Source organism: Mauremys reevesii, linkage group 6 (genome assembly GCF_016161935.1).
Source record: "Mauremys reevesii isolate NIE-2019 linkage group 6, ASM1616193v1, whole genome shotgun sequence".
In the NCBI taxonomy this organism is placed as follows: Eukaryota; Metazoa; Chordata; order Testudines; family Geoemydidae; genus Mauremys; species Mauremys reevesii.
Window position 1 is genome coordinate 89,551,774 of NC_052628.1, and position 21,361 is coordinate 89,573,134.

Sequence of the window (21,361 nt, forward strand, 5' to 3'; positions counted from 1 at the left end):
AAGACTGTCCTTCCTCCCACTTTAATGGGACTTCACATATAAAAATTACTCAAGTAAGCAGGGTGGTTGTAAGATCAGTCTCATGTGGAGGAGATCAACATTTTAAAAACATTCCCCCTTTACCGCACATGCATGTTAGAAACTTAATAATGAAAGCACTGTGTTTAAAATCCCAAATAGTACTCACTGGTCACTGGACTTAAAAGCAAAGTGGATACCCTGCCAAGTGAAAAACATCTTTCCTTGGATTTGTATGGGTTTGCTCATTCAACTGGTGTTTCTGGAGCTTTCTGGTAAATATCTCCAAAAACTACTTACTTCTAATTGTTATTTGTACTTTTGTTTTGCGGAGCATAAACATTTCCTCCAACTTGAACATTTTGCAGTTGACTAAATCCAAAATCAATTCCCAAGATCGAATCAGACAATATGAGGCTCTGAGTCAGAGATAGACAAATTTCTGAAGCAGTTAACTAGTCATAACAAACTGTACAAAAAATAAGACTGTTTCAGGAGCTCTTTCGGCGGATGGCTGCGGCCCAGTTCTGCTCTCATTGACTCCAATGGCACAAACGTGCCTATTGACTTTCATAGAGCAGGAGATCAACATTTTAGTACTTATAGATCTTATACAGTAGATCTTATACAGAGATCATTTTGGGAGGAAGGTGGACTCACAAAATTGCTATGAAAAATTACAGAAGTTGCAGGATTTAGGTGGGTGGCCAGAGGCACCACAACAGTACTTAGACTGTGGAAAGCTGGATTCAAATGTGGCTTAGAGGAAAAGTGAAATGAGATACAATAGTAGCAATTCCATCCATCAGGGCCAGTTGTCCACATTACAAGGACTCCGCACCTGTGGCATGACTGGTAGGCCCTCTCTGGGCTCTATCCTGCTTTCATCTTTCAACCAATGTCACTGGGTGTGCAAAGAATTCAAGCTTGAGCTCTCTGAAGCTGACTGGGATAACAGTATTGTTACAGGTCAGGATTGAGCTGCATTTGCAGAGAAGTGTGGAGAAATGTGCACAGTGCATGCTTATACAATGCTTGCTTCTTGCCAGTTCTCTGACCAGGGCTTAAAGTGCAGCGGTTGTAAGGGGTTGCAGACCCAACCAAAAATAATTGATTAAAAATCAAGCCAGGTCACCAAGGGATGCACTTGCACTGTCTTACCAAAGCTGCTGCCTCTAGATTATGATAGAGCCCCCCAGCCATCCTCCCCTTTCCCCCCTACCCTCCCCCACACACACTTTTTTCAGACCACTCTAAACACTGGCTGTAACTCTCATTTTCATTGGCAGTTACCAAAAAAGAAATATAGAGATTTGGGTAGTATCAGTATCCCCAGACAACAAATATAGTGAGAATGCAGGAGAGAATAATGATACAGCTGATCATCACCATGGGCCTGATTCTCCCCTCACAGTGTTTATAAACTAGTATAATACCATTGACATTGAAGGAGTTATGTCTGATTTACACTGATGTAAGTGAGGGGGGAATGAGCAGGCCCCTAGTAGTTCATGTATTCTGTCTGAGGATCTGATCATTATTTTCAATACTATACTAAGGATAAGAAATTATAGTCACTTATCAATGGTGTGATGTATTTGGGATTCTTGCTCCATGATAATTATAAAAAAACAATGAAATTCTCACACAGTGCTAGCCAAGAGTCGGCTTTCTTCCAGTGGCATGTCCCAATTCCAAGTACAGGTTAAGTTAAGTCCTGTTTTCTAACAGTCCTTTTTCAGTTGGGAAATTGACCGTTGGTGTAACTACATCAAAATATACTTCTATGAGTTGCACAGTTTGTTTTGCCCTCTATTCCGTCCATCTAGTACACAGACAGATGACTTTACGGCTAATGACACTTCTGGGTCGCCCAGCAGGAATGTTTAGGTAAAAGATTCCTTCTAGAGAAAAATCATTGCCTGCTGGAGCAAGCCAAGAATCCTAAATTCTAATCCTGGCTCTAACACTCATTATCCCTGTGACCTCGGAACAAGTCTAGAACTATGGATTACCTACCACACCGAGGCAGAATGAAGATTAATTTGTTTTAAAAGTATTTAAGAAAAAAATACTATGTGAATGAACGTAAGTACTGTCATTTCTCCTTTCAAAATTGAAATACCAGGGTTAAGACATAGCGAGACATTTTTATCTCTGTTTACATCATTTCCCAGCAGGGATTTTATTTATGTATTTGTATCCTTTTCCCCCTATATTTATCATTTTATTATCTGGAAAAATAGATTGAAAGATTTGGCAAGAGTGAGAGCCCCTCTGAGCATCCGTGTGCACTGGGGAAAGGGAAATCATACAGCAATGTTTTTATAGAACAGTATGCTTGTGATCTAAGGAAAACCCTTGGTGGCTATGCATGGCCAAGTATGAAAGGTTGGGAGAGAACACAGAGGCTACTGATCTCCCACAAAGTTAACATTAATAATTTTTATCTGTATTTTGGGGTCACACTGTGCTAGGCACCAGAATTGTTTTGAGGCGATATGTACTCCACTCCCCCTCGAATCCTGCCAGTAGTTGCATCTACACCGAAATATGTGTTAAGGTGCCAGCAAATATCAATTGTCACAGAGGTATCATCATTAGCTAAAGGTGGAAAAACTGATACTGAGATGACACTTTGCCTAGGAACCCTGTATATAAATTGTTCACTTTAGAGGTCCTTAGTGCAGGTCTAATGTATATATGATGGGGGCAGCGTTAATTGCTCCTAAATCTGTAAAGATACCAATCTGAAAATTACAATTTGCTCAAAAGTCCCATTTTAAAGAAATGTCTTCTAACACCACATAACTTGCATCCTCTCTCCTTTATGCTGCTATAGGCTATGAGGAAAAGGAGCTATGAAGAAACATCCTTTTTTCTGCTCACTCCTAGTATAGCAAATTCTGCTTTACTCAGCCAACCTCCTCAGATTCTACAAACACGTATCTCCAAGATACCTTAGCTTAACTGACTACAACATTTAACTGATGACAGCATTTGTACTGTGAGGACAAACACAAATTGCCGTGCTGCTTATAACTACTCCACAGCATTTGGGCACCTTTTGACCATTAGTCATGTTCATTCACTGGCTTCAGGTTCGTGGCAGATCTTCAAATGGTGCAAATTGGCCTAGCTCCATTCAAGTCAAGGAAGCTAGACGTATTTACACCAGCTGAGGCTCTGGCCCTCACTTTAGAAATGTTCTTTGCCCAAATATAAATGACATAAACCAAGATCATCTTCTTAGTTTATTTTTCTAGAGTCCTTAGCATGCTACATTAACCTGACAATTTTTAATCGTGTGTTTATTTCACAATACATTTCATGCAATTCACAGCTGTAATTGGTTTTACATTGACATTACACATGTTTCGATCTAGCCATGTGAAAAGTATAATTCTTAATATTATTTGTCTCTAAAAAGTGTCCAAGTTTAAACAGCACAGAAGCAGTTCACTCTAGTCTCATGTGCAGTAAGTCATTTTGATTTGTTTTTGGGGGGAGGGGGTTGTTTTTGTTTTTGTTAAATGCAAGGATGATTATTGGAATAAGAATACAAGGTCCCTGCTTAGTCCATTTGCAATTGAACTACGTTCTTTTGATTTCTTATGTCCTGAGGAGTCCTCTCTTATAAAACAGCATTCAAGTATTCTATTTTAACATTCCGGTTGTCTGAGTTAAGGGGCAAGGCAGACCTTCAGCTTTAGGTTCTATTATAAATCTTCCACAGTCCCAGCTTTCCCATAATTATTCTTAGCATTAGAATCTTCCTTTGTAATAAACATTCAGCATTAAAGCCATAGAGTATAGCTATTTGGCATTTTCCAGTGAAGTGCAAGAAATTTAATAAGTTATGTCTTTATTGCTAATGTACAGTACCAAGCAAAGTCACTTTTTTAATATAATTTCAAGGGTTTCATAGAGAATGTGTCCCTCCTCTTGTTGCCCAGTAGTTCAGCTGAATTGCAAATATCACTTACTTATCGCATGTCAAGTGTCATTCTAAGATGATGTATTAAGTATTCTAGAGTCTGAAGAATCAGATCTTTCATCATAGTCATCTTCTGTATAAATAGGTTGTTTAGACACAATTGGACATCCATCATCAGGGATTGAGATCCTGGGATCTTCTGATGAGCGAGTAGGAAGGACAGGTGAACTTCGGAATACACTGGTAGAATTACTAGAGAATGGGCTGACATACTGGGATCTCAGCTGGTATTGCTGCTGCAGTGTCATGGTGTTCCATAAGGTGACATCATTAGGTAGAAAAGGACTGGACTGATTTCTCGCCAAAGTGTTCCTCAACATCAGTGGGTATCGTGGTGGCTGTGGGAAAGGGTGCTGTAAAGGTACAGCCAAAGGATTTGGCACAACACTACTAGAATCAGTGGAGAACCTCAATGTGTCTGGAACTCTAAAGGCTGATCCTACAGACCACTTAGAAGAGGAAATAGGATATGAACTCAGTGTATGTTCAAATATGTGCCCATTGGAAGGCAAAACAAGACTGTCTGATTCTGTAGAAGTTCTGTCTCCACCTGTTACTGAAGATCGGCTGGACAAAAGGACCTCAACAGCACTCACCAGATCACCCCCACAGCCTTTCAAGATTAATTCAAGCACAGTTGGCTTTTGGTTGGGGAAGATTTTTTTTAACACTTCAAGAGGAGGCCTGTTGGCCTTCAAACTGAAAGGCAGAGAAACTGTCCCCGATGGACCTTCTATCAGGAGATGATTCTGTTCTGCGTGGTACTTGGGACTATCTGGTCTGCTCTCTGTGCTGCCACCATTTTTCTGGGTTGCATAACCACCTTCATCCACTGACACTATTTCAGGGCTCTCGGGAGTGAAGCAGCTTTTGGCTTTTGTCACATCAGGGGAACTCCTTTGGTCTGTGTCTTTGTCACTGTACGTCTCAGCATTATCTGTTCCACTTGCGTCACCCAACCGTTCCTCAGTCATGTCTGTAAAGTAGAAGGCAGTTGGATTAAGCCTTTCACAGAGCCCAAAAACTTTTTTCATACATTGTATCATACATTTTTAACATGAATAAAACAAGAATTTACTGAAGGAAAGAATTTCCTGAGATTATAATAAAAGGTTGAATGAAGTGGCAATCCTATTTCCATTTTGCCTACATTAATAGCCTGTACCCAAACCCCTCTCTTTGTCATGCTAAATGATATTTTACCAATGCTCAAGCCAGCATGGTGCTCTCTAATGAGGACTAGCTGACTTGAGGGGATATGCACTATGCATTTGATATCTCCTTGTAAATAACTTTGTCTTTCTACATTATATAGAAAGGAAATGGGTTTGGTTAACTCCATTTCTGCTAACCCTGGTGAGTGCTAGATTTGCCATTCCTAACTGGGATTTCCAGTCGTAAGACACCAGTCCATCAGCTGAATGCCAGCCTTCCCCAAAGGCATTTTCACTCTTTTAAATTAGTATTCTCTTAGGACCACATCATGCTCTTAGTGAATGGACTGTGCGCTGAAGAGTTCTGAGGGGGTCTGGGACACAAGAATAATCCCCACAAGGCCAAACAGCATTTGTGAAGCCATCCACAAGTACTATTGCCTCAAGGCTGAAGAACCCCTCATCACCAGCACACTTTTCCTCCAGCACAAGCCAGCCCCCGTCCCCACTCTGAACCACATAGTTCCCCCCAATCCATAGAGCAGAGCTCTGTGGCAGGCTGGGGTGATAGCCTCCTGTCTCATCTCTCTTACACCTGCACTCTTACCTTGTGCAGAAGACTATACTATTCCCACTACGTCTGTGGAAAAGGGAAGGGAGTAGGATTTGCCCCTTAGGTTCGTGAAGCCCTAGGTCTTTGTGTATCAATTAGATTATAATCTATTATACAGTAGCTAATACAGTACACTACAGAGAAGGAGGCCAAGATTTTCCAAAGTGACTAGTGATTTTGGGTAGCTCACTTTTTGCATGTCCAATTTGGGATGCCTTAAAGGTGCTGAGCACCTCTGAAAATCAGGCCCCTTTCAGGTGGCTCAGGCTGGGCATCCAAAAATGGAGACTCCTAAAATCACTGGTCACTTTTGAAAAACTTGCCCAGAGCGTGGAAAGATTTTGGAACCCTTTTCAACGCAACTCCTTGGTAGAAATAAACAAACTAAGCCAGGAGAGTTGCTTCATTGGCATTTTTTAAAGAGAAAGGTGACAATATATTTTGCTGGGAGATATTCACTGTTATTTCACTAAGGACCAATTCCACCTGCCTGACTCCTGCAGAGTAGTACCCTACTCCCTAAAGTGCTCCATTGATTTATTAGAGTTCAGCATACAGTATGTTGTTGATGCTAAGGGTTAGGTTGGCAGAATCTGGTACTAATTATTGTTGTTGTTTTTCAAATAAACACTGAACAAAGCCTTCAAACATTCTGTTGCAAAACTGCACTAAAATGAGGCCTACTCATTTATTAACCTTACTAGTGCAAGGAAGCAGCCTGGAGCAAGCAAGGAGCTTTGGGGCTGGAAATCATGCTAGTAACCACTCATTCAAAACTGTAAATTACTTCAGATAGGCTTGCAGACAGACAATCTGGAGTGCCCCATCTGCCCACTGCATGGAATCTCTTTCCTAGAGCAAAAGAAAACGGGCAGGGAAACAGGAAATTTACCCACACACAAGCTAAAATGATATAAACATTTTAAAATTGATATATGTGTGTGTGTACATGGTAATTGTGTGTAGGCCAGACATTATTAGGGAAGAACTCTTGGTACTCCATATGCTACCCACCTCCATCCTCTGCAGACACCCAAGTGCTGCAGTGCACCAACTTTAAGGGCTTGACTCTGCATTCTTCAAGTGTAGCTTCCATTGTGTTCCATTCAAGTATAAAGTCAATGGGAACTTTACATGTGGAAGGACTGCAGGACAGAGCTTGGAAGATAAGTTACAGCAGCTCTTGCCCCTGAGTGGTTATTTCTGGTACACAGACACTTGAGGAAGATAGTATGGTGGTATTTTTTCATGTAAATTTACTGTGCTGTAGTGACCAATTTGATCATGTAAATTGCATGCAAGTAAGTGTATTTCAGAAGTATTCTTAGTTTCCAAAATGTATTTATTGCTATGTAGCTTACATTTAATACTGGGCACCATAACCTAGCAAATATATATGGAAAAATATGTTCATTTTACATCTCCCAGATGAGTTAAATACAACCCTGATCCTGTGAAATTATTACTTTATGGGTTTTATGTTTTGGGGGTGGGATTAATTAGCTTTAAAATTTTCTAACTTGTCTTTATGAAATTTGACTTAAAGATGTTTTCAGATTCTAGACATTAAATCTATTGAATTAAAAAGCTAAAAGTATGTACACACTCTCTGACTTCAGTGACATCAGGATAGGTTCATAATACACATACCCTATAAAAATCCTTATTCCTAGCCCCGTATCTGGACTGGCGATTGGTGAAACATGCACTACATGCAGGAGGGGTATGTATCTCTCCAGACTGCCCAAATCCTCCTAGTATCAGAGTCACAAAGGTGGATTACAACTATTTAAATGAAATCATGGTATATTTGTTCCTCATTGTTACTACTTCACAGGGATTTTCCTTCCTACCCTTAGTAAACATTTAGAAAATTATATACAGTAGGGTTGATCCTATTCTTATAGTGATTCCTATTCTCTGTATGGTTGTCAGTCAAAAGCCTTTTTCCTTTTGAACTGATCTGGATGTAGCATACACCATTTCAAAACTCATGCTGACCTGTAGATGTCACAAATGTCTAGCTCTCAGACAGGTCAGATGGTGACTGTTTTGCACCACTTGACAGGTCATGCTAATTTTCTGCCTGGAAGGCAATTTGGTTACTTTGTTCAACTTATCTGAACACTAGTTCCTCTAGCGAACACATAGATGGTATGCAAGTGCTGTTTGGCAAAGGGCAATTTTTGTTGGTTCATTTCCTTCTTTTTGTGGGAATGGCTGCGGTTAGATTTTTACGTATTTGCAATGGGCAGAGAATAACAACTGTTAAAATAATGAAGGATTTGGAAAGGTATATTACAAATTCATACAAATATTCTGGACAGTGAAATGTAGAAATGTAACATGCAGACTAGCCACATCTAGGGCTTTAATTTTGTATTACTCCCAAATATAGGATGAGTCTTCAACTACTACAATATATTTAACTAAAAATGAATGTACACTTTGTTCTTAGCCCACTGTATCTTTCTGTGATATTCTCTAACTTCTTCTGAAGGTGATCTGTATTTTATAGAAAGAAACCTTGGCTTCAGGCAACTTTTAGTATTGTTTTTAATAAAACATATGCTGTTTCAGATTGCTTGCATTCAGTGCACTTTTTTGTTAGCCCTGAGGTGACCGGAGAGAATCGCTTTCCTTGTTTATACTAATTATGGAGAATTTCCATAACATTTCTTACTCACTCACACACATTTTTATAGTGAAATATAGATATATATACACATGAACATATACAGAGCAATGGGAAAAGCATGTGTACTATATATGTGTTGTATAGATGTATATATACATGAACACAGGGATTGTGAGCTCTAAGGCAGATGTCTAGAACTAGAATTTCAGATACTATGATAATGAGGCCATATAAGTACCCGTGAAAGATAGCCAGACAAAAAGCCATTCGCTCCAGTTCATTCCTTCACTGAAAACATGTCTAATCCTTTGGGTTAAATCCTGCTACCCTTAATAGTCCCACTGATAGCCCTTCCTGAAAATAGCTCTAAACTGTACCTGATTAAGAAGGATCTACCTGCCACCCAAATTTACCTGGAGCCCACCCATATCTACTGTTATCCCAGTTTCTGTAATTGTAGTGACATGGAAAATACCATAGATCCCTGTGAAACTGTTATATAGTTACCAAAAATAATGAATAATAATAATAATGAAGAAGAAGAAGCAGCAGCAGCATCCCATTACATTGCAAACTTCCTCCCCTGTTTTTAAAGGCCTGTGTATCTTGGGGATGCTGAGAGTGATTGTTCCTAAATTACTTTTTCCCTAAGGGCAATGTTGTGCTGTGAGTTTTAAACAAAATCTAGCACTTAAATCAACTAAAGGCCCAGTATGGCTTCACAGTATTTGTTTACAAGCACTAATCATTACTGAGGGGCAGGGAGAGGATAGCTGTGTTTATGTGGGGGGTGAAAATAGGAGGAGGGAGAATTATTTAGACAATATAATGTAGTCGGAAGAAATTAAGAAAACTGGTCTTATTCCCAAACTGAACTTTACGGGGGAAGTAGCCCTACTGACGTGGTCAGGGCTACTCCAGGAGTAAGTTGTCCAAGTAAAGGGTATTACAACCTGGCCCTAAATCAGGACACACTGGATGGATCTAAAGCCTAGAGATATAAAAGATTGGACAAAGCACTGGCTAATATATCCTAGGGAACAATCCTGTTACCGCTCTCCAGTATGCTATTCATTGTGGTACCTAGGAACCATACTCTATAGCGGAGAGATGATCTAAAAGGTGTCTCCCATTTCCAATTTCTATGACTCTGTGAATTAAGAAACGTACTGGAATGGTGAATCCAGTTTAAAAGAAAGGCTCCAGATGGGTGTTCGGCTGTTTTGAGGTATATCAGCCTTGCTTTCTATTTCCCTTTGATTGTAAGGGAAGTCTATGTATAATGAAGGCAAAGCAACCTGGCAGCTTCCGAATGAGCCCCGTGAATTGCAACCTTAATTAAAAATTAGAGTAATTAGAGTCATTGGGAGCAACTCTCTGAAGGTCTTGCATCCAGGGAGGCAGCTGAGGTGCAGATAAGCAAAATCTCCCTCCCTTTCCACAAAGAAGTTGAAAGAAGAGGCTGGGAGAGCTCCGGACAGATTGATTTATGAAGATTTACCCCTTTTCCCCTGTAAAGCTGTTAGCAGAAAGTGCTGACTGGCTGGCAGCGAAAAATTTCTCATCAATGCTCTTTGATTGTATTTTGCAAACAAAATGCCTGTTGCTTGGTAACATTTCACTTGAGCCTGACCTTCTCCAAAAGTTATTGCTATCAGATTCGATTTACACTGTCCTCCTGTGATTACAGTAATCTTTTAAACTGGGAAGTTAATATATCAGGGGGAAAGAAAAGTTGGGTGTGCAAGTCAACATCGCTTCTGTCCGCCAGATTTATATCCTGCTGGCGGAGTTGATTTCTGTTGCACTTTCTGGAGGGATTTTCCTGGCATTTTCTGCCCCCGACATACAGACACCCCTTCTTACCCTGGATTTGTGAGCGTCCCTGGCCCGTTCTTTAGCAGGATGGGGATGCGGGTACGGCAGGCAGAGATCTTAAGCCTCGGACGGGGTTGTGGTGAAGTGGCAACGCTTCTGCAGGTTACTGATGGGTTTGCAGAGCGCTAAACCTGTCACTCAGGGTGGGAATAGTCCCTATATTCCAGGCCGGGGAGGGGTGAGTGAACAAGGGGACCTGGAAGCTTGAGGGCTGGGAGTCAAGTGCGGGGCCAATAGCAGATGAAAAGAAGGACCTGGGCTCCAGGGTAACCCGACTCGAGTCAATATTCGGTGAGTTCTTTGGAGGGCAGCTCAAGCCGCGTATTCGGTCGTGTGTAGCTGCGTGATGAGAGAGATGCTGTGAGCAGGGCTAGAGTCTACACACACACGGGCATGTTTACGTGAAGCTTTGGCGGTGAGCTACCTGTTTACAAATCAACGGGCCACGCTCTGAAAGAGCGATTTTTTAACCCAAATTCTCGGCTATTACAATTAGGCGCTGACCCCGCCCCCACCGAAATCGGGGACAGTTTCACCCTCATCTACACCCATCCTGCATCCCCCCCCTCCGCATTACCTTCCGACCCGGAGCGGGACCCCTGATTTAAGAGGAGTTACCGAGATGGGGCACATTACAACTCCTTACAATGACAGGGGCTGGCTGGGCCTGCCCCAGGTGGAGATGGGAAATCACAACGCCCCACACAGCGCCGCTGGTAGCCGATCACAACTAGAACTAACCCAGAACAGAAGTAACAAAACTAGTGTAAATCAGACAATCCATCAGAGCGCGCAGGAAAGGAGAGGGTCCCGCGGGGATATGGGCCCTACAGCTGCCCCGAAGGGTCCTTCCTTTCTGAGCCGTCAGCAGGGTGCGTGGGAGGGGACCCCCTTGCAGCAGACCTTGGGGGGGGGGGAAAGCCCAGCTGCTTCCACAGGGGCAAGGAGAATAAAGCAACCCGTGGCGCTGAATGCCACCTCTGCGCCTGGCCCTGCAAAGCCTACGCTAGCCTTACTCACCCAAGTGGAGTCTTTGACTTCACTAGGGGAATCATAAGGCTCTGCGAGATCGGGCCCAGGGATTCCTTTCCTCCCTCCGACCCTGTCATTGTTTTTAAATCTTGCCCCATTTTGTTCGGGGGCGGGGGGGGCTGTTTTCCTTCCTTTAGCTCCGATTACAACGATCCAGTGTTCATTCCTCTGCGGAAACGACCCCACCCAGCCAACAGATTTGTTGTAAGCAACTTCACTTATTTCCTGTCCTCTGGGAACGATGGCAGGGGGACAAAATGCCAAGCCCTGGCTACAGTGCAATGAGCCTGGGAAGACCATAGAAACTTCCCTGACAACATTTCAGCCAAATTAACTGAACTCTGCCAGCGCTCCTTCCCTAACCCATTGGAGCTCTAGGGTCCATGAATATCCGCCCCCCTCCTTCCCGAGCTAGAAAAGGGATGAGGTCTGTAAAAGTCCATAGGAGCAGCCAGTTCAGGGTTGTGGGTTCCCTCGCTCTGAAAGGACCACGGAAAAGATCTGGCGTTGAGAGCTGATCAGCCCCCGCTTTGCTTTCTTTTCCACCAGCCCCTCCTACATCGCGTTGAGGTGGAGGGATGCTGACTGGGGGAAGGAATAAGGGGGGTGAAGGGGAGCGCCTAACATCAGTATCCCACCTTTGCAATGATCCTTATTTTTGGCTCGCAGAGCAAGCGGGCTGGGCTGAGTCTGTCCTTACAAAAACACGCAAGAGCAGAAAGATTGCTGTGGAGAGCTCGTCGCAAATCCAACTCCGTTTCTTTCTAGGGGCTCGTAGCCCTCTGGGCTCAAATTCCCTCTAATCGAAGACTCCAGTTATTAATGTCCAGAAAAAATGCTGTAGGTATATTGAAAATTGCTCATTCAAGTTAAACTACCCAACGCGCAAACCATCTTAAACACTAGAAACATGAATAACAATTAATTGAGGGGGAAATATTTGTGGCCGATCTACGTTCTGTAGCCAATGGTTGGTTTACAAGAGTTCTGTGTCTTTTATGGGCTAATTTTGGTTGGAGCCGCTGAAAAAACCTCTCTGGAGCACACCCGTTCATTTTGTGCTCCTGTTGATTTCACCTTACGTTTATGTTTTAATAAGTGTGTGCTCTCGTCCAGTAAATACTCAGTGAAAAAGGCTTCGGTTTGTATTTTTCCCCAGAAAAATGTTCTTCTACGCATCAGCCCTGTGCTATTTTTACTCAGCAGCAACGCTATATGTATAGCTTGTGCACAGAGAAATATTTTAAAGGGTCAGATTCACAGACTTTATATATATTTATATATATGTGTGTGTGTTTATATATAAACACGATGCCACTGTTGTCTCGTTTTCCTCTTGACATCTCCCAAACTCTTTATTACTGGCTGCTCTTTAAAAAAAAGTGCCAGTTCCATCCCTTATTCTTTTAACGACGCTGCATTTTAATGCTGGATTATGTATTGTTATGGCTTTAATAGTGCTTGGGGAATTGTTCTGCAGCCTCTGCCCCCGGAGATGGGAAAGGTTACCCCCTCCTAAATGGTTTAGCTGAACAAAAAAGTGCAAGCCCCAAAGTTTTCAGGCGATGAATTTCAGATTTGCAGTTATAATGGGATATGGTGTAAATTCCGATGGGTTTCGAGATGTTGAACAATAAATGATACATAAATTAGTCAATTGATACTAGTACTGTATTACTAATAATATTTACTAAATACGTTTCCTTGCCCTTCCCAACAGCTCATTAGTTAATTCAATGACTGAACCCTGGATATATATTGGCATTTATTTATTCTGTACGTCTGAGGCACAGAAATGGGTTCCCACCAAAGCTATCCACTTCAAAAAGAATTGCATTAAACACATTTAACAGCTATGCACACAAACTGGGAAACTCCTAATTTTGCACACAGGGGAAACACTGTACATCACAAGCCCCCTTCCTCGCTACAGCACAGTTCAGCCGCACAGCAGCTCAGGCCGAAAACTCTTCATTGCGGTCTTTTCAGTTGGTTATTATTTTGTCCCAGGTGATGAAAATCAACAAACTCAGCGGTTTCATGTGAAGCCTGAGATTTAAATGTAAAGTGTATTCCGGCCCCCAAAGGTGCCCATCGGAGTGGGAAAAAGACACGTTGTTCTACGTAAACTGTTTTCTCCACCATAACACAAAAATAGGGCAGAATCTAAAAAAAAAAAAAAGGTCTGTCTAAAGATCCACCTGATGAAATGAGTTATTGCCGCCCGCCTTGCAAAGGCGAAAGGCAGGCGCTATACTGGGACTCTAACAGGAATTATACAGCAGCCCTTACCCTTTCCAGCTCAGAGCTGTCGCATTAGGACTCTGTACCGCTTCGGTGACATCCGGAGTGTTACCTGACCTTAACGTGCCTGGGCTGTAATTCTGGAGCAACTCCTGAGGTCCTTACTATCTATCGGAGGGGGTTGCACTGGCTCTCATCACCGTAATATGGGGGCCCCTTACTCAGGGGCCCCATCCTGCGATCTCTTACTAGTAAATGGTCTTCATTCACATTGCTACACACCCCGCCGATCTCAGAAGGACCACTCACTTGAATAAGCACTGTTTGCAAGTGCAAAGGTCTGCGGACTCATGCTGTCAGTTTTTGCGCAGTCCTTACTCGGGCAGTCTCCCATTGGGACCTGACTGAGTTAAAACGAGCCAGAGATTCTGCAGTGAAATGACACCGCTCTGCGCTCTGGCGCAAGCTGAGGCCAGGGACATGCACTGTGAACGCGGGGGGTTTCTACCCGCTCAGTCTGATTCCATACGCTGCCCGCGCCTAGGAAGTAGCTGTGGTGTAGTTGCAGGTTGAATTCTATTTCCTTCTAATCACGTTTCAGTGGCCATGGGTCAGGTTTGGGTACAGAGCCCCGGGCCAGTCAGACCAGTCATTGTCAGTGTGCTTTAATACTACAAGTCCTGACAATCGATCCCATTTATTAAGACGCCCCCTCGCTCCAAAAAAGCCAGTAGCTGGCCAGCGCCCACTTCCCCAAACACCCAGGCGCGGAATCTGACCCCCACCCCCAAGACACCGCCGTGAAGCAGAAATAGTTCATTGAGAGCCAATGGCGCGGCTGTGGGGTCAGACTCGGGCTCCGGAGGGACTCCCAGCAATGCACAAACACCCGCTCCACCGGCCGAGCTCCCCAGAGCCAGGACAGACCCCTCAGCTGTCTGCAAAGACCTGCAGGCAGCTGCCGGCTCCGGACCACACGCGGCCTCCCGCTCGGAGCAAGGCACAGCGCTGGGGAACCGGCAGCCCGCTGGGCCTGCCCCCGGGGGCCCCCTCCCAACCTGCGCTGGGGAGCTCTCCTTGGCCGCTGCCTTGAGCGAGCCTGGCCCGCCCCTCCTCGCGGTCCCGGGGGATCCGGAGCCCCGTGCCCAGGACTCCAGCGCCCCTCGCCCATTGGAGCCAGGTCCCCTCACGCCCACCCGATGCCCCGGCGCTTACCTGCTTTGGGGAGCTGCGGCTGCAGGGCTGCGGGCTGCTCGGCGGCCCAGCGCAGGGCGGCGGCGGGGGGTCTCTGCGGGGCGCAGTCCCCGCTGGCGGCGGGCGGCGGCGGGGCCCCGGGCAGGGCGCGCAGGGAGTCCGGGAGGAGGCTCTCCAGGCTCTCGTTGGCCTGCTGCCGGCGCAGCGCCACCTGCGCGGCCATGACCCGCTGGCGCTCGATGATCAGGATGCACTTCTCGCAGGTGCAGTCCTTGAAGCGGCAGTAGCGCTTGTGGCCCTTCAGCCAGGACAGCACGCCGTGGTTGCGGCAGCGGGCGCACTTCGGGGTGCGCTGCAGGGGGGCCCGGGGCGGCTGGGACACCGGGCCGCCCATGTACAGGTACGGGGAGCCGTAGCCGTTCATGCCCCGCGCAGGAGCCCAGCCGGGCTGGGGGCAGAGCGGGGAAGGGGGCGGTGGCTCTTCCCTGGCTAAATCCCGCTGGGCGCTACGGGCACAATCCACTGGGCTGCATCCAGCTGCTGCTGCTCCCTCCGCGGCTGCTGCAGGCAGGTTCCCCGGCTCCGGCGGCTGCTGCTGCTGGGACTCGGCGGAGATCGCTCTGCCTAGTGCCGGAGCCTCCCCTCCGCGCCCCCTCTCCTCGCTCCGCTCCCTGCAGCCCGGCCACGGGGGGAGGGGGCGCGCCCAGCCTCCTAGGCAGCTGCTAAGGGCTGGTGGGGGGCTCCCTCTCGAGTCCGGGGCAAATGGTCTCGCCCACCGCCAAGCCAACTCCCTCCAGGAAGGGGCAGGGCGCTGGTGTTTCTCCCTCCCTGGGCAGGAGAATGGCGAGTAGGTTGGAGGTTCAGCTGGGGACCTGTGAGCGCCCAGCCCACCTTCGTGGAGGGAGGAGACGAGCAAGGCAATGACGGGATTTGGTTTCTTGGGGAAGTTTCTCAAGTTCAGTCAGGGGGATCAGAGGCTCCCAGGACCCCAGATCCAGGAACCCCATTCAACACCATCGGTATACACACTTCAAAGATGAAGGCGCAGCCAAGCAGGCTCCCTCCCACCAAAAATAAATAATAATAACAATAATTAATAATAGTTTCCTCAATACAATTATCTCTGCCCCTCAGGGCCGGGCAGAGCTGTTGAGGCTTTTAAAAGGTATTTGCTGAACTCATTCATCTAAGTTTCACAGGTCTAAGGTAAAGAGAAGTTGCATTAAAAATGAACATCTTGAAAGCTCCCATCCCCCGCCCCCCCTTCCCATGGCTCTTAAACTACCGAGCTCAGATCAGGTCATTCAAAAATCTAAGCCTACACTTATTATTTAGTCACGGGCTGATTCGTGCTTCTATTCTTGCTTTTTGATGTTCCTCCTCAAGATGGCTACTTGTATATAAACCGTCCCTGTAGAGAGGAAACACGATTCAGATCAAATTCGTGCAGCCTCTTAATTAATTTGTTTGATGCATAATAGTAATCCTTTTTAAAACTTCCAAACACAGTGATGTTTCGCCTATATCACTTAACAAATATGTTTCTCAGATGGCAGCGAGAAGTTAAAAACAAAGTTTAATTATTACATTGCGGGAAAGAAAGTGAATACGGTTTGTGGAGAAGACAAACTCACCACAGATATTTATTAGAGGAGTGTATCGACATTTCATTTGTAACTTGTTTTCCTCGTGTACATATAACCTTCTGCTTGGACATTAAATTAATTTCACCGTGTAAAAGACTGGATGCAACACTTCAAAGTTTTCATACTTTATTCCAATAAATAAATAAATAAATAAAAATAGGAAATTATTATTATACTGGAACTGCTATTTTAAATTAATTGCCTAATTAGCACACTTTAAACATATATTGATAATTAAGGTCTAAAAATATTTTGCCTGGGGGACTAAAAGTGTGATGTATGTGTACAGACAAAATGGTGTTTCATTCTGTTACATATTCCATTTTTAAAATACTTTACTCCGAATTACTTATCCAATTTCGGGGTGGGTTGATTCATATTTTATTATAGGGCGGGTTAGGGACCACATCCCATTTTAAAATTCATCTGTTGCTGACCAACTTTAATTTACAAAAAAGCTGCATTTGATCAGGTGTAGGATACATTCCATTTTCTTGCAGCGCAAATAGGAATACAAACAAAATCTTTCTTCTGTATTGTTTGTCGTCTGCATTTCTTTTCTGTTGTTTGGTATGAGTCTCACACTGAAAATAGCCCACAGACCACCTTGCCATGATTTTATAGTCCCTACGAGGAATTTTAAACCGTCCGAGATTCTTGCACAAAAAACAAAACAGAACAGGTTAACAGGTTTTTTTAAATAAAGTAAAATAAGTAGCGACATCTAATCCATGCAGCCAAATAAATACCTGAAAGGTTAATTTCAAAACAATTTAAATATGCTGCACAGCAATCTACAGAAGCCATGCGCGCAAAGGCTAATGAATTCAATCCATGCGATTGCACTGGAGGAACGAATCCGGAAAATGAATACGTTTTTAATTCTTTGTACTGTAATACATGGAACAACTGTGGAGCTTAATTAATGGGATCCTTGGGGGATATATCTTTATCTAATTGAATTTTATCTATCCATATCTTGATCCCCAAATGAAATCTTTCTAAAATATAGAGTTTTTTACTGTATTCCAAGGTTATGTATTTCGTATACCAGCCCAGGGAGTCTCTCCCCAGCTCTGTCACCTATCTGGTTACATATCTATCTCTCTACCGCTAACAGGCATACTTAGGTCTGAGGCCCCCTCTCTCACTTGAGTGCACATTGGGAGGTGAGATTGAAATACTCGTTTGATATAGTGCAGTAATCCCTTTCTCATATTTGATGGGAATGTTTTTCATATCCTAGTATTTGACAACATCTCCCTATAGGGACAGGTTTGTATTTATGTTAGTAAAATGTCCCCTGCCTGAAAGTCTATTGTAACCCAACACCTGACAACCCCGAGTCCCATTTCTGTTTTCAGAAAAGGTTTATTCAAGCACATAATGGGATCCCAGCAGAAAGCCTTTCAGAAGAAGGGGCTATGGTAAACTTCACCACATGAACTCCGTTACCAGGGCTATTAAGCTTTTAATTGGAAAATAGCAGAGGAAATTTCAAGGTGACTATAACGTGTTAGCAGTTAGTGCCCAGAAGAATAGATTGAAAGAGAATGAATGTGCAAAGCATATGGTCCAAATAACAGTTAGGGGAAAGTGCCTGGTTCCACTAAGTCCAGCAGCTTAGACTTTTATGGGAAAAATCCTCCAAGAAATCAGGAAAGAGGGAGTGAAAAAAATGTAACTTAATTGCACTGAACCCACTGACAACGTGTTTCCATTCGATTTTGATTTTCTTATGATCATCAATGGTGTGAACGCTCAGACAACGGTTAGAACGTCTAGGAAATACAATTTCCAATGATCACTTAGAAATGCTTTTGCAAATTACACATGGATGTGTTATCGAAAGCCAAACAAAAGCAGCCATCTGAATAGTATGTTCATATTATTATTTTGCACTTGAAGTGCATGGATCTTCAGGGAAGGTCTTGGTTTGACAAATAATGTGATATCCATTGAGGCTTAACGACAAGGAGGGAATTTGTCTATGTTTATCTATTAACTACAATATAGGATTTATTAGGAGCATTTATAATTACTATCTGTATTTTTGGATTACATTAAATTGAGCTTCAGATAGATCCTCATGCAAAGTTTACAAACGTGTCTTATTTCGAGATTTGAGTAGTCGAGTTAGTTTCAATTACATCTCAAAGATGCTCTTAGCTAATGTCAAATTAAAGGGAAAAGATGGATGAGCAGACACTTGCCCTATGATTGGTCAGTCAGTCAGTCACTTCAGATGGCATTAAATGTTCTTGTTCTCATATAATTACTTCAGGACAGAAACACACATCAATTGGGATGGGTCCTCCAACGAATTAAGTGCGCTGCATTGAAATTAGTGACATTAAATACATGGCAGATTTCAGAAATAGAGGGGCTTATCCTGCCCAGGGTCACACAAATAATTAATCAAAGCGGCATAGCAAGCAGCCAGGGAAGCACTAGAGATCTGAATAGAATTAATAAAGGTCACTGATTACCAACCATTCATAAATATTTTTGAAAGGAAGGTGACGATTTGTATTTTCATGTTAAACCCCTTTTGGCCCCCTGCAGAGAAAATGTTCCAGAAGTTCCCTTGGACTGTCTTTAATGTACAGTATCCACAAATCTCGCCAGTTCCTTCATTTACATCTGACCGAGATCTCGAAGGAATGAGAGTGTCGAAGTAAAAAAGCCTGGTTTGGTGGCACAAAGGCGAATTTGTTGCACTTGTTTTTTTCAAGTGGGCTAACTGTGTTCCAGGTATAATTACCCCAAATGATAATGCTGATCATAGAAATACGCAACGCTTGGCCATGCAACAAAACAATGAAAGTACCTCATCTCTGATGGCCTCTTTCCCACTGTTCTTCAGCCATTGCAGCGAATATAACCTAATTGTATCAAACAACCCACTTTCCACAGAGAAGCGTGTTATCCCCTTACACAATCTGCTAAAGAGAATATCAGATATGACTAAATAGTTTGAGAGACAATTTTAACAGGCCGTGTGACAAATGTGATGCTTAGGGCTTGGTTGCTCAGATGGAGCCATTTCTTTTTGAGGATATATAAAACCCAGGGCTCCACAGGCAAGGGAAGAAAATACACCAGCCCAGCCAGCAGAAGACATATCGGTGACAAGAAATCAATGACAGGTTCAGAATTCGTGAACTTCAGCGCTCGCTGAAACATTCAAGTTTGTCGGTTACATGCAAAACGCCGCTGGCTCAGAACTGCTTTTGTAAACTACATTCACGCGAAATGCTCCACTTCAAGGTGCCTTCACGAAATTGCACAAAGGGCATTTCCTGTAACTTGAGAAACTGAAGGAATCTGAAAGAAAGTTTCAGTTTTCCAAAATCCCAGTGTTCAGGTATTTTTTCTTTCCTCTTCCAAGAGAAGCCACGTCTCCTCCCCGCACATTATCTCCACCATTAAAAGCTAATACTAGTTTGAAAGAGAGCTAATTTGTGAGCATTAGGGAAATTACTGCGTCCTTTCTTCAGCTAACTCAATGGAAAACAAGAAAAATGACGGATATCTCACGGAGGTTGGAGGGGAGAGAATCTCGCTGAGCATTTCTGGAATATGAGATGAAACATGGTAATATTTGCAAAATAAACTAATACTTCATCAGTAACGCTGAGACTTCTTCTAAAGCGAGTTGATATTAAAAACAATGCAGTTAAACAAGTAAACTTTCGATTGGTATTTACTTGCTATAACTTTATTCCATTACTTCTGTGCACTCAGGTAGCTTTGAAGCAATGTTAACACATCCAACTGATATCCCACTAGAAACGGCCTGTGTAATAATGTGCAATACAGGCAAACGGGTGTGTGTGTGTGTGTGCGAAGTATAATACTGAGTTGTATTACCACGTGCTATACACTGGATCAAGCAAGTTTCTCTCGTGGTGTTATAGTTAGGATGACTTTCTTCATGATTTGATACTCCTCTAACGTAGAAATTGGGCTACTTTTTAGATGAGACGTTCAGCCCTTTAAAAAATACTGTTCACTTGAGAGCTAGTGTGGGAGGATGTTTACACGTGTTTGACTTTTTTTAATTTAAAACATTCATTTTGTATAGTTCTTTGAACCACTTGCAAGAGGCTAAAGGTCAAATGGAACTTTGCGACATGGCTGCGCTGCATATCCTGTAACTTTCTTTTCATGAACGCTTTATAACTCTTTAAGCTTAAACCCTGTAGATAAATACAGCATAGCTCCTAAAGAATATTGCCTAGAATTAAAAATGCATACAGGAAACATACTAAACCGCTCTACATATTTACCTGGGGTACTGGAATGGTATCTCTTGTAGAAGTATTACCGGGCTTGTTCAATATGCAGATGCTTAGGACACTTAAAACACTATCTAAATATATCTTTATCCAAACGATCAGACGGAATGATCGGGTGCTTTTAAGACAGCACCACCGCTTTTTACAATCTCAAGGAAAAGCTGGCTTTTTTTTTTAAAGCAAGTCGGTTAAACATAAAAAACGTTTAACTAACATTAAAGGTGAAACCTTCCCTTGATGAAAGGACATTTTGCAAGAGGGCGGAGATGGGGATTTTGGGACGTGCTTTTAGAAGGCAGCCCGAGAAGGAGCGTGCGAATTTTACCTTTCTTTGTTGGTGTCAGAACCTGACGTTTATTCAAGTATGTTTTTACAACCTGTATAGGCAATTTCCCCCTGTTTGAACTTTCCTGTTAATTAGGCTTCAGAACTAACTGCCAGGAGCGCTGTTGTGCAAAGCCAACGTTTAATCACTTCTCTGGCGGAGTCTTACAGTGACAAGACGCTGGGATGCCATTTGGGGTCGGCTACCAAGAGAAGAAGGCGAGCTGTTAAAGTAACAAACCCCGCTGCTGAGTTGGTCCTGTAAGTGGATTGGGCCAATGGGCCTTTCCTTACCAGGGGCTTCCATGCTGGGGCCCGATCC

The 21,361-nt window shown here is 43.5% G+C and overlaps 1 protein-coding gene across 1 annotated transcript; it reads right to left on the minus strand.

Annotated features, from left to right (window-relative positions):
- Positions 1 to 3,259: 3,259 nt before the first annotated feature.
- Positions 3,260 to 15,756, minus strand: DMRT3 (doublesex and mab-3 related transcription factor 3). The gene is made up of 2 exons (XM_039544998.1): positions 14,790 to 15,756; positions 3,260 to 4,991 (listed from the first exon to the last, which is right to left on the minus strand). The coding sequence occupies exons 1-2, from the start codon at positions 15,190 to 15,192 to the stop codon at positions 4,027 to 4,029; spliced, it is 1,368 nt and encodes a 455-aa protein (XP_039400932.1). The 5' UTR covers positions 15,193 to 15,756; the 3' UTR covers positions 3,260 to 4,026.
- Positions 15,757 to 21,361: the final 5,605 nt, after the last annotated feature.

Coding starts and splice junctions, on each gene's coding strand:
- DMRT3 (XM_039544998.1), bottom strand. CDS start 15,192: ATGAACGGCTACGGCTCCCCGTACCTGTACATGGGCGGCCCGGTGTCC. Junction 4,992..14,789: donor GCCGCAGCTCCCCAAAGCAG/GTAAGCGCCGGG, acceptor TCTACTTTACAG/ACATGACTGAGGAACGGTTG.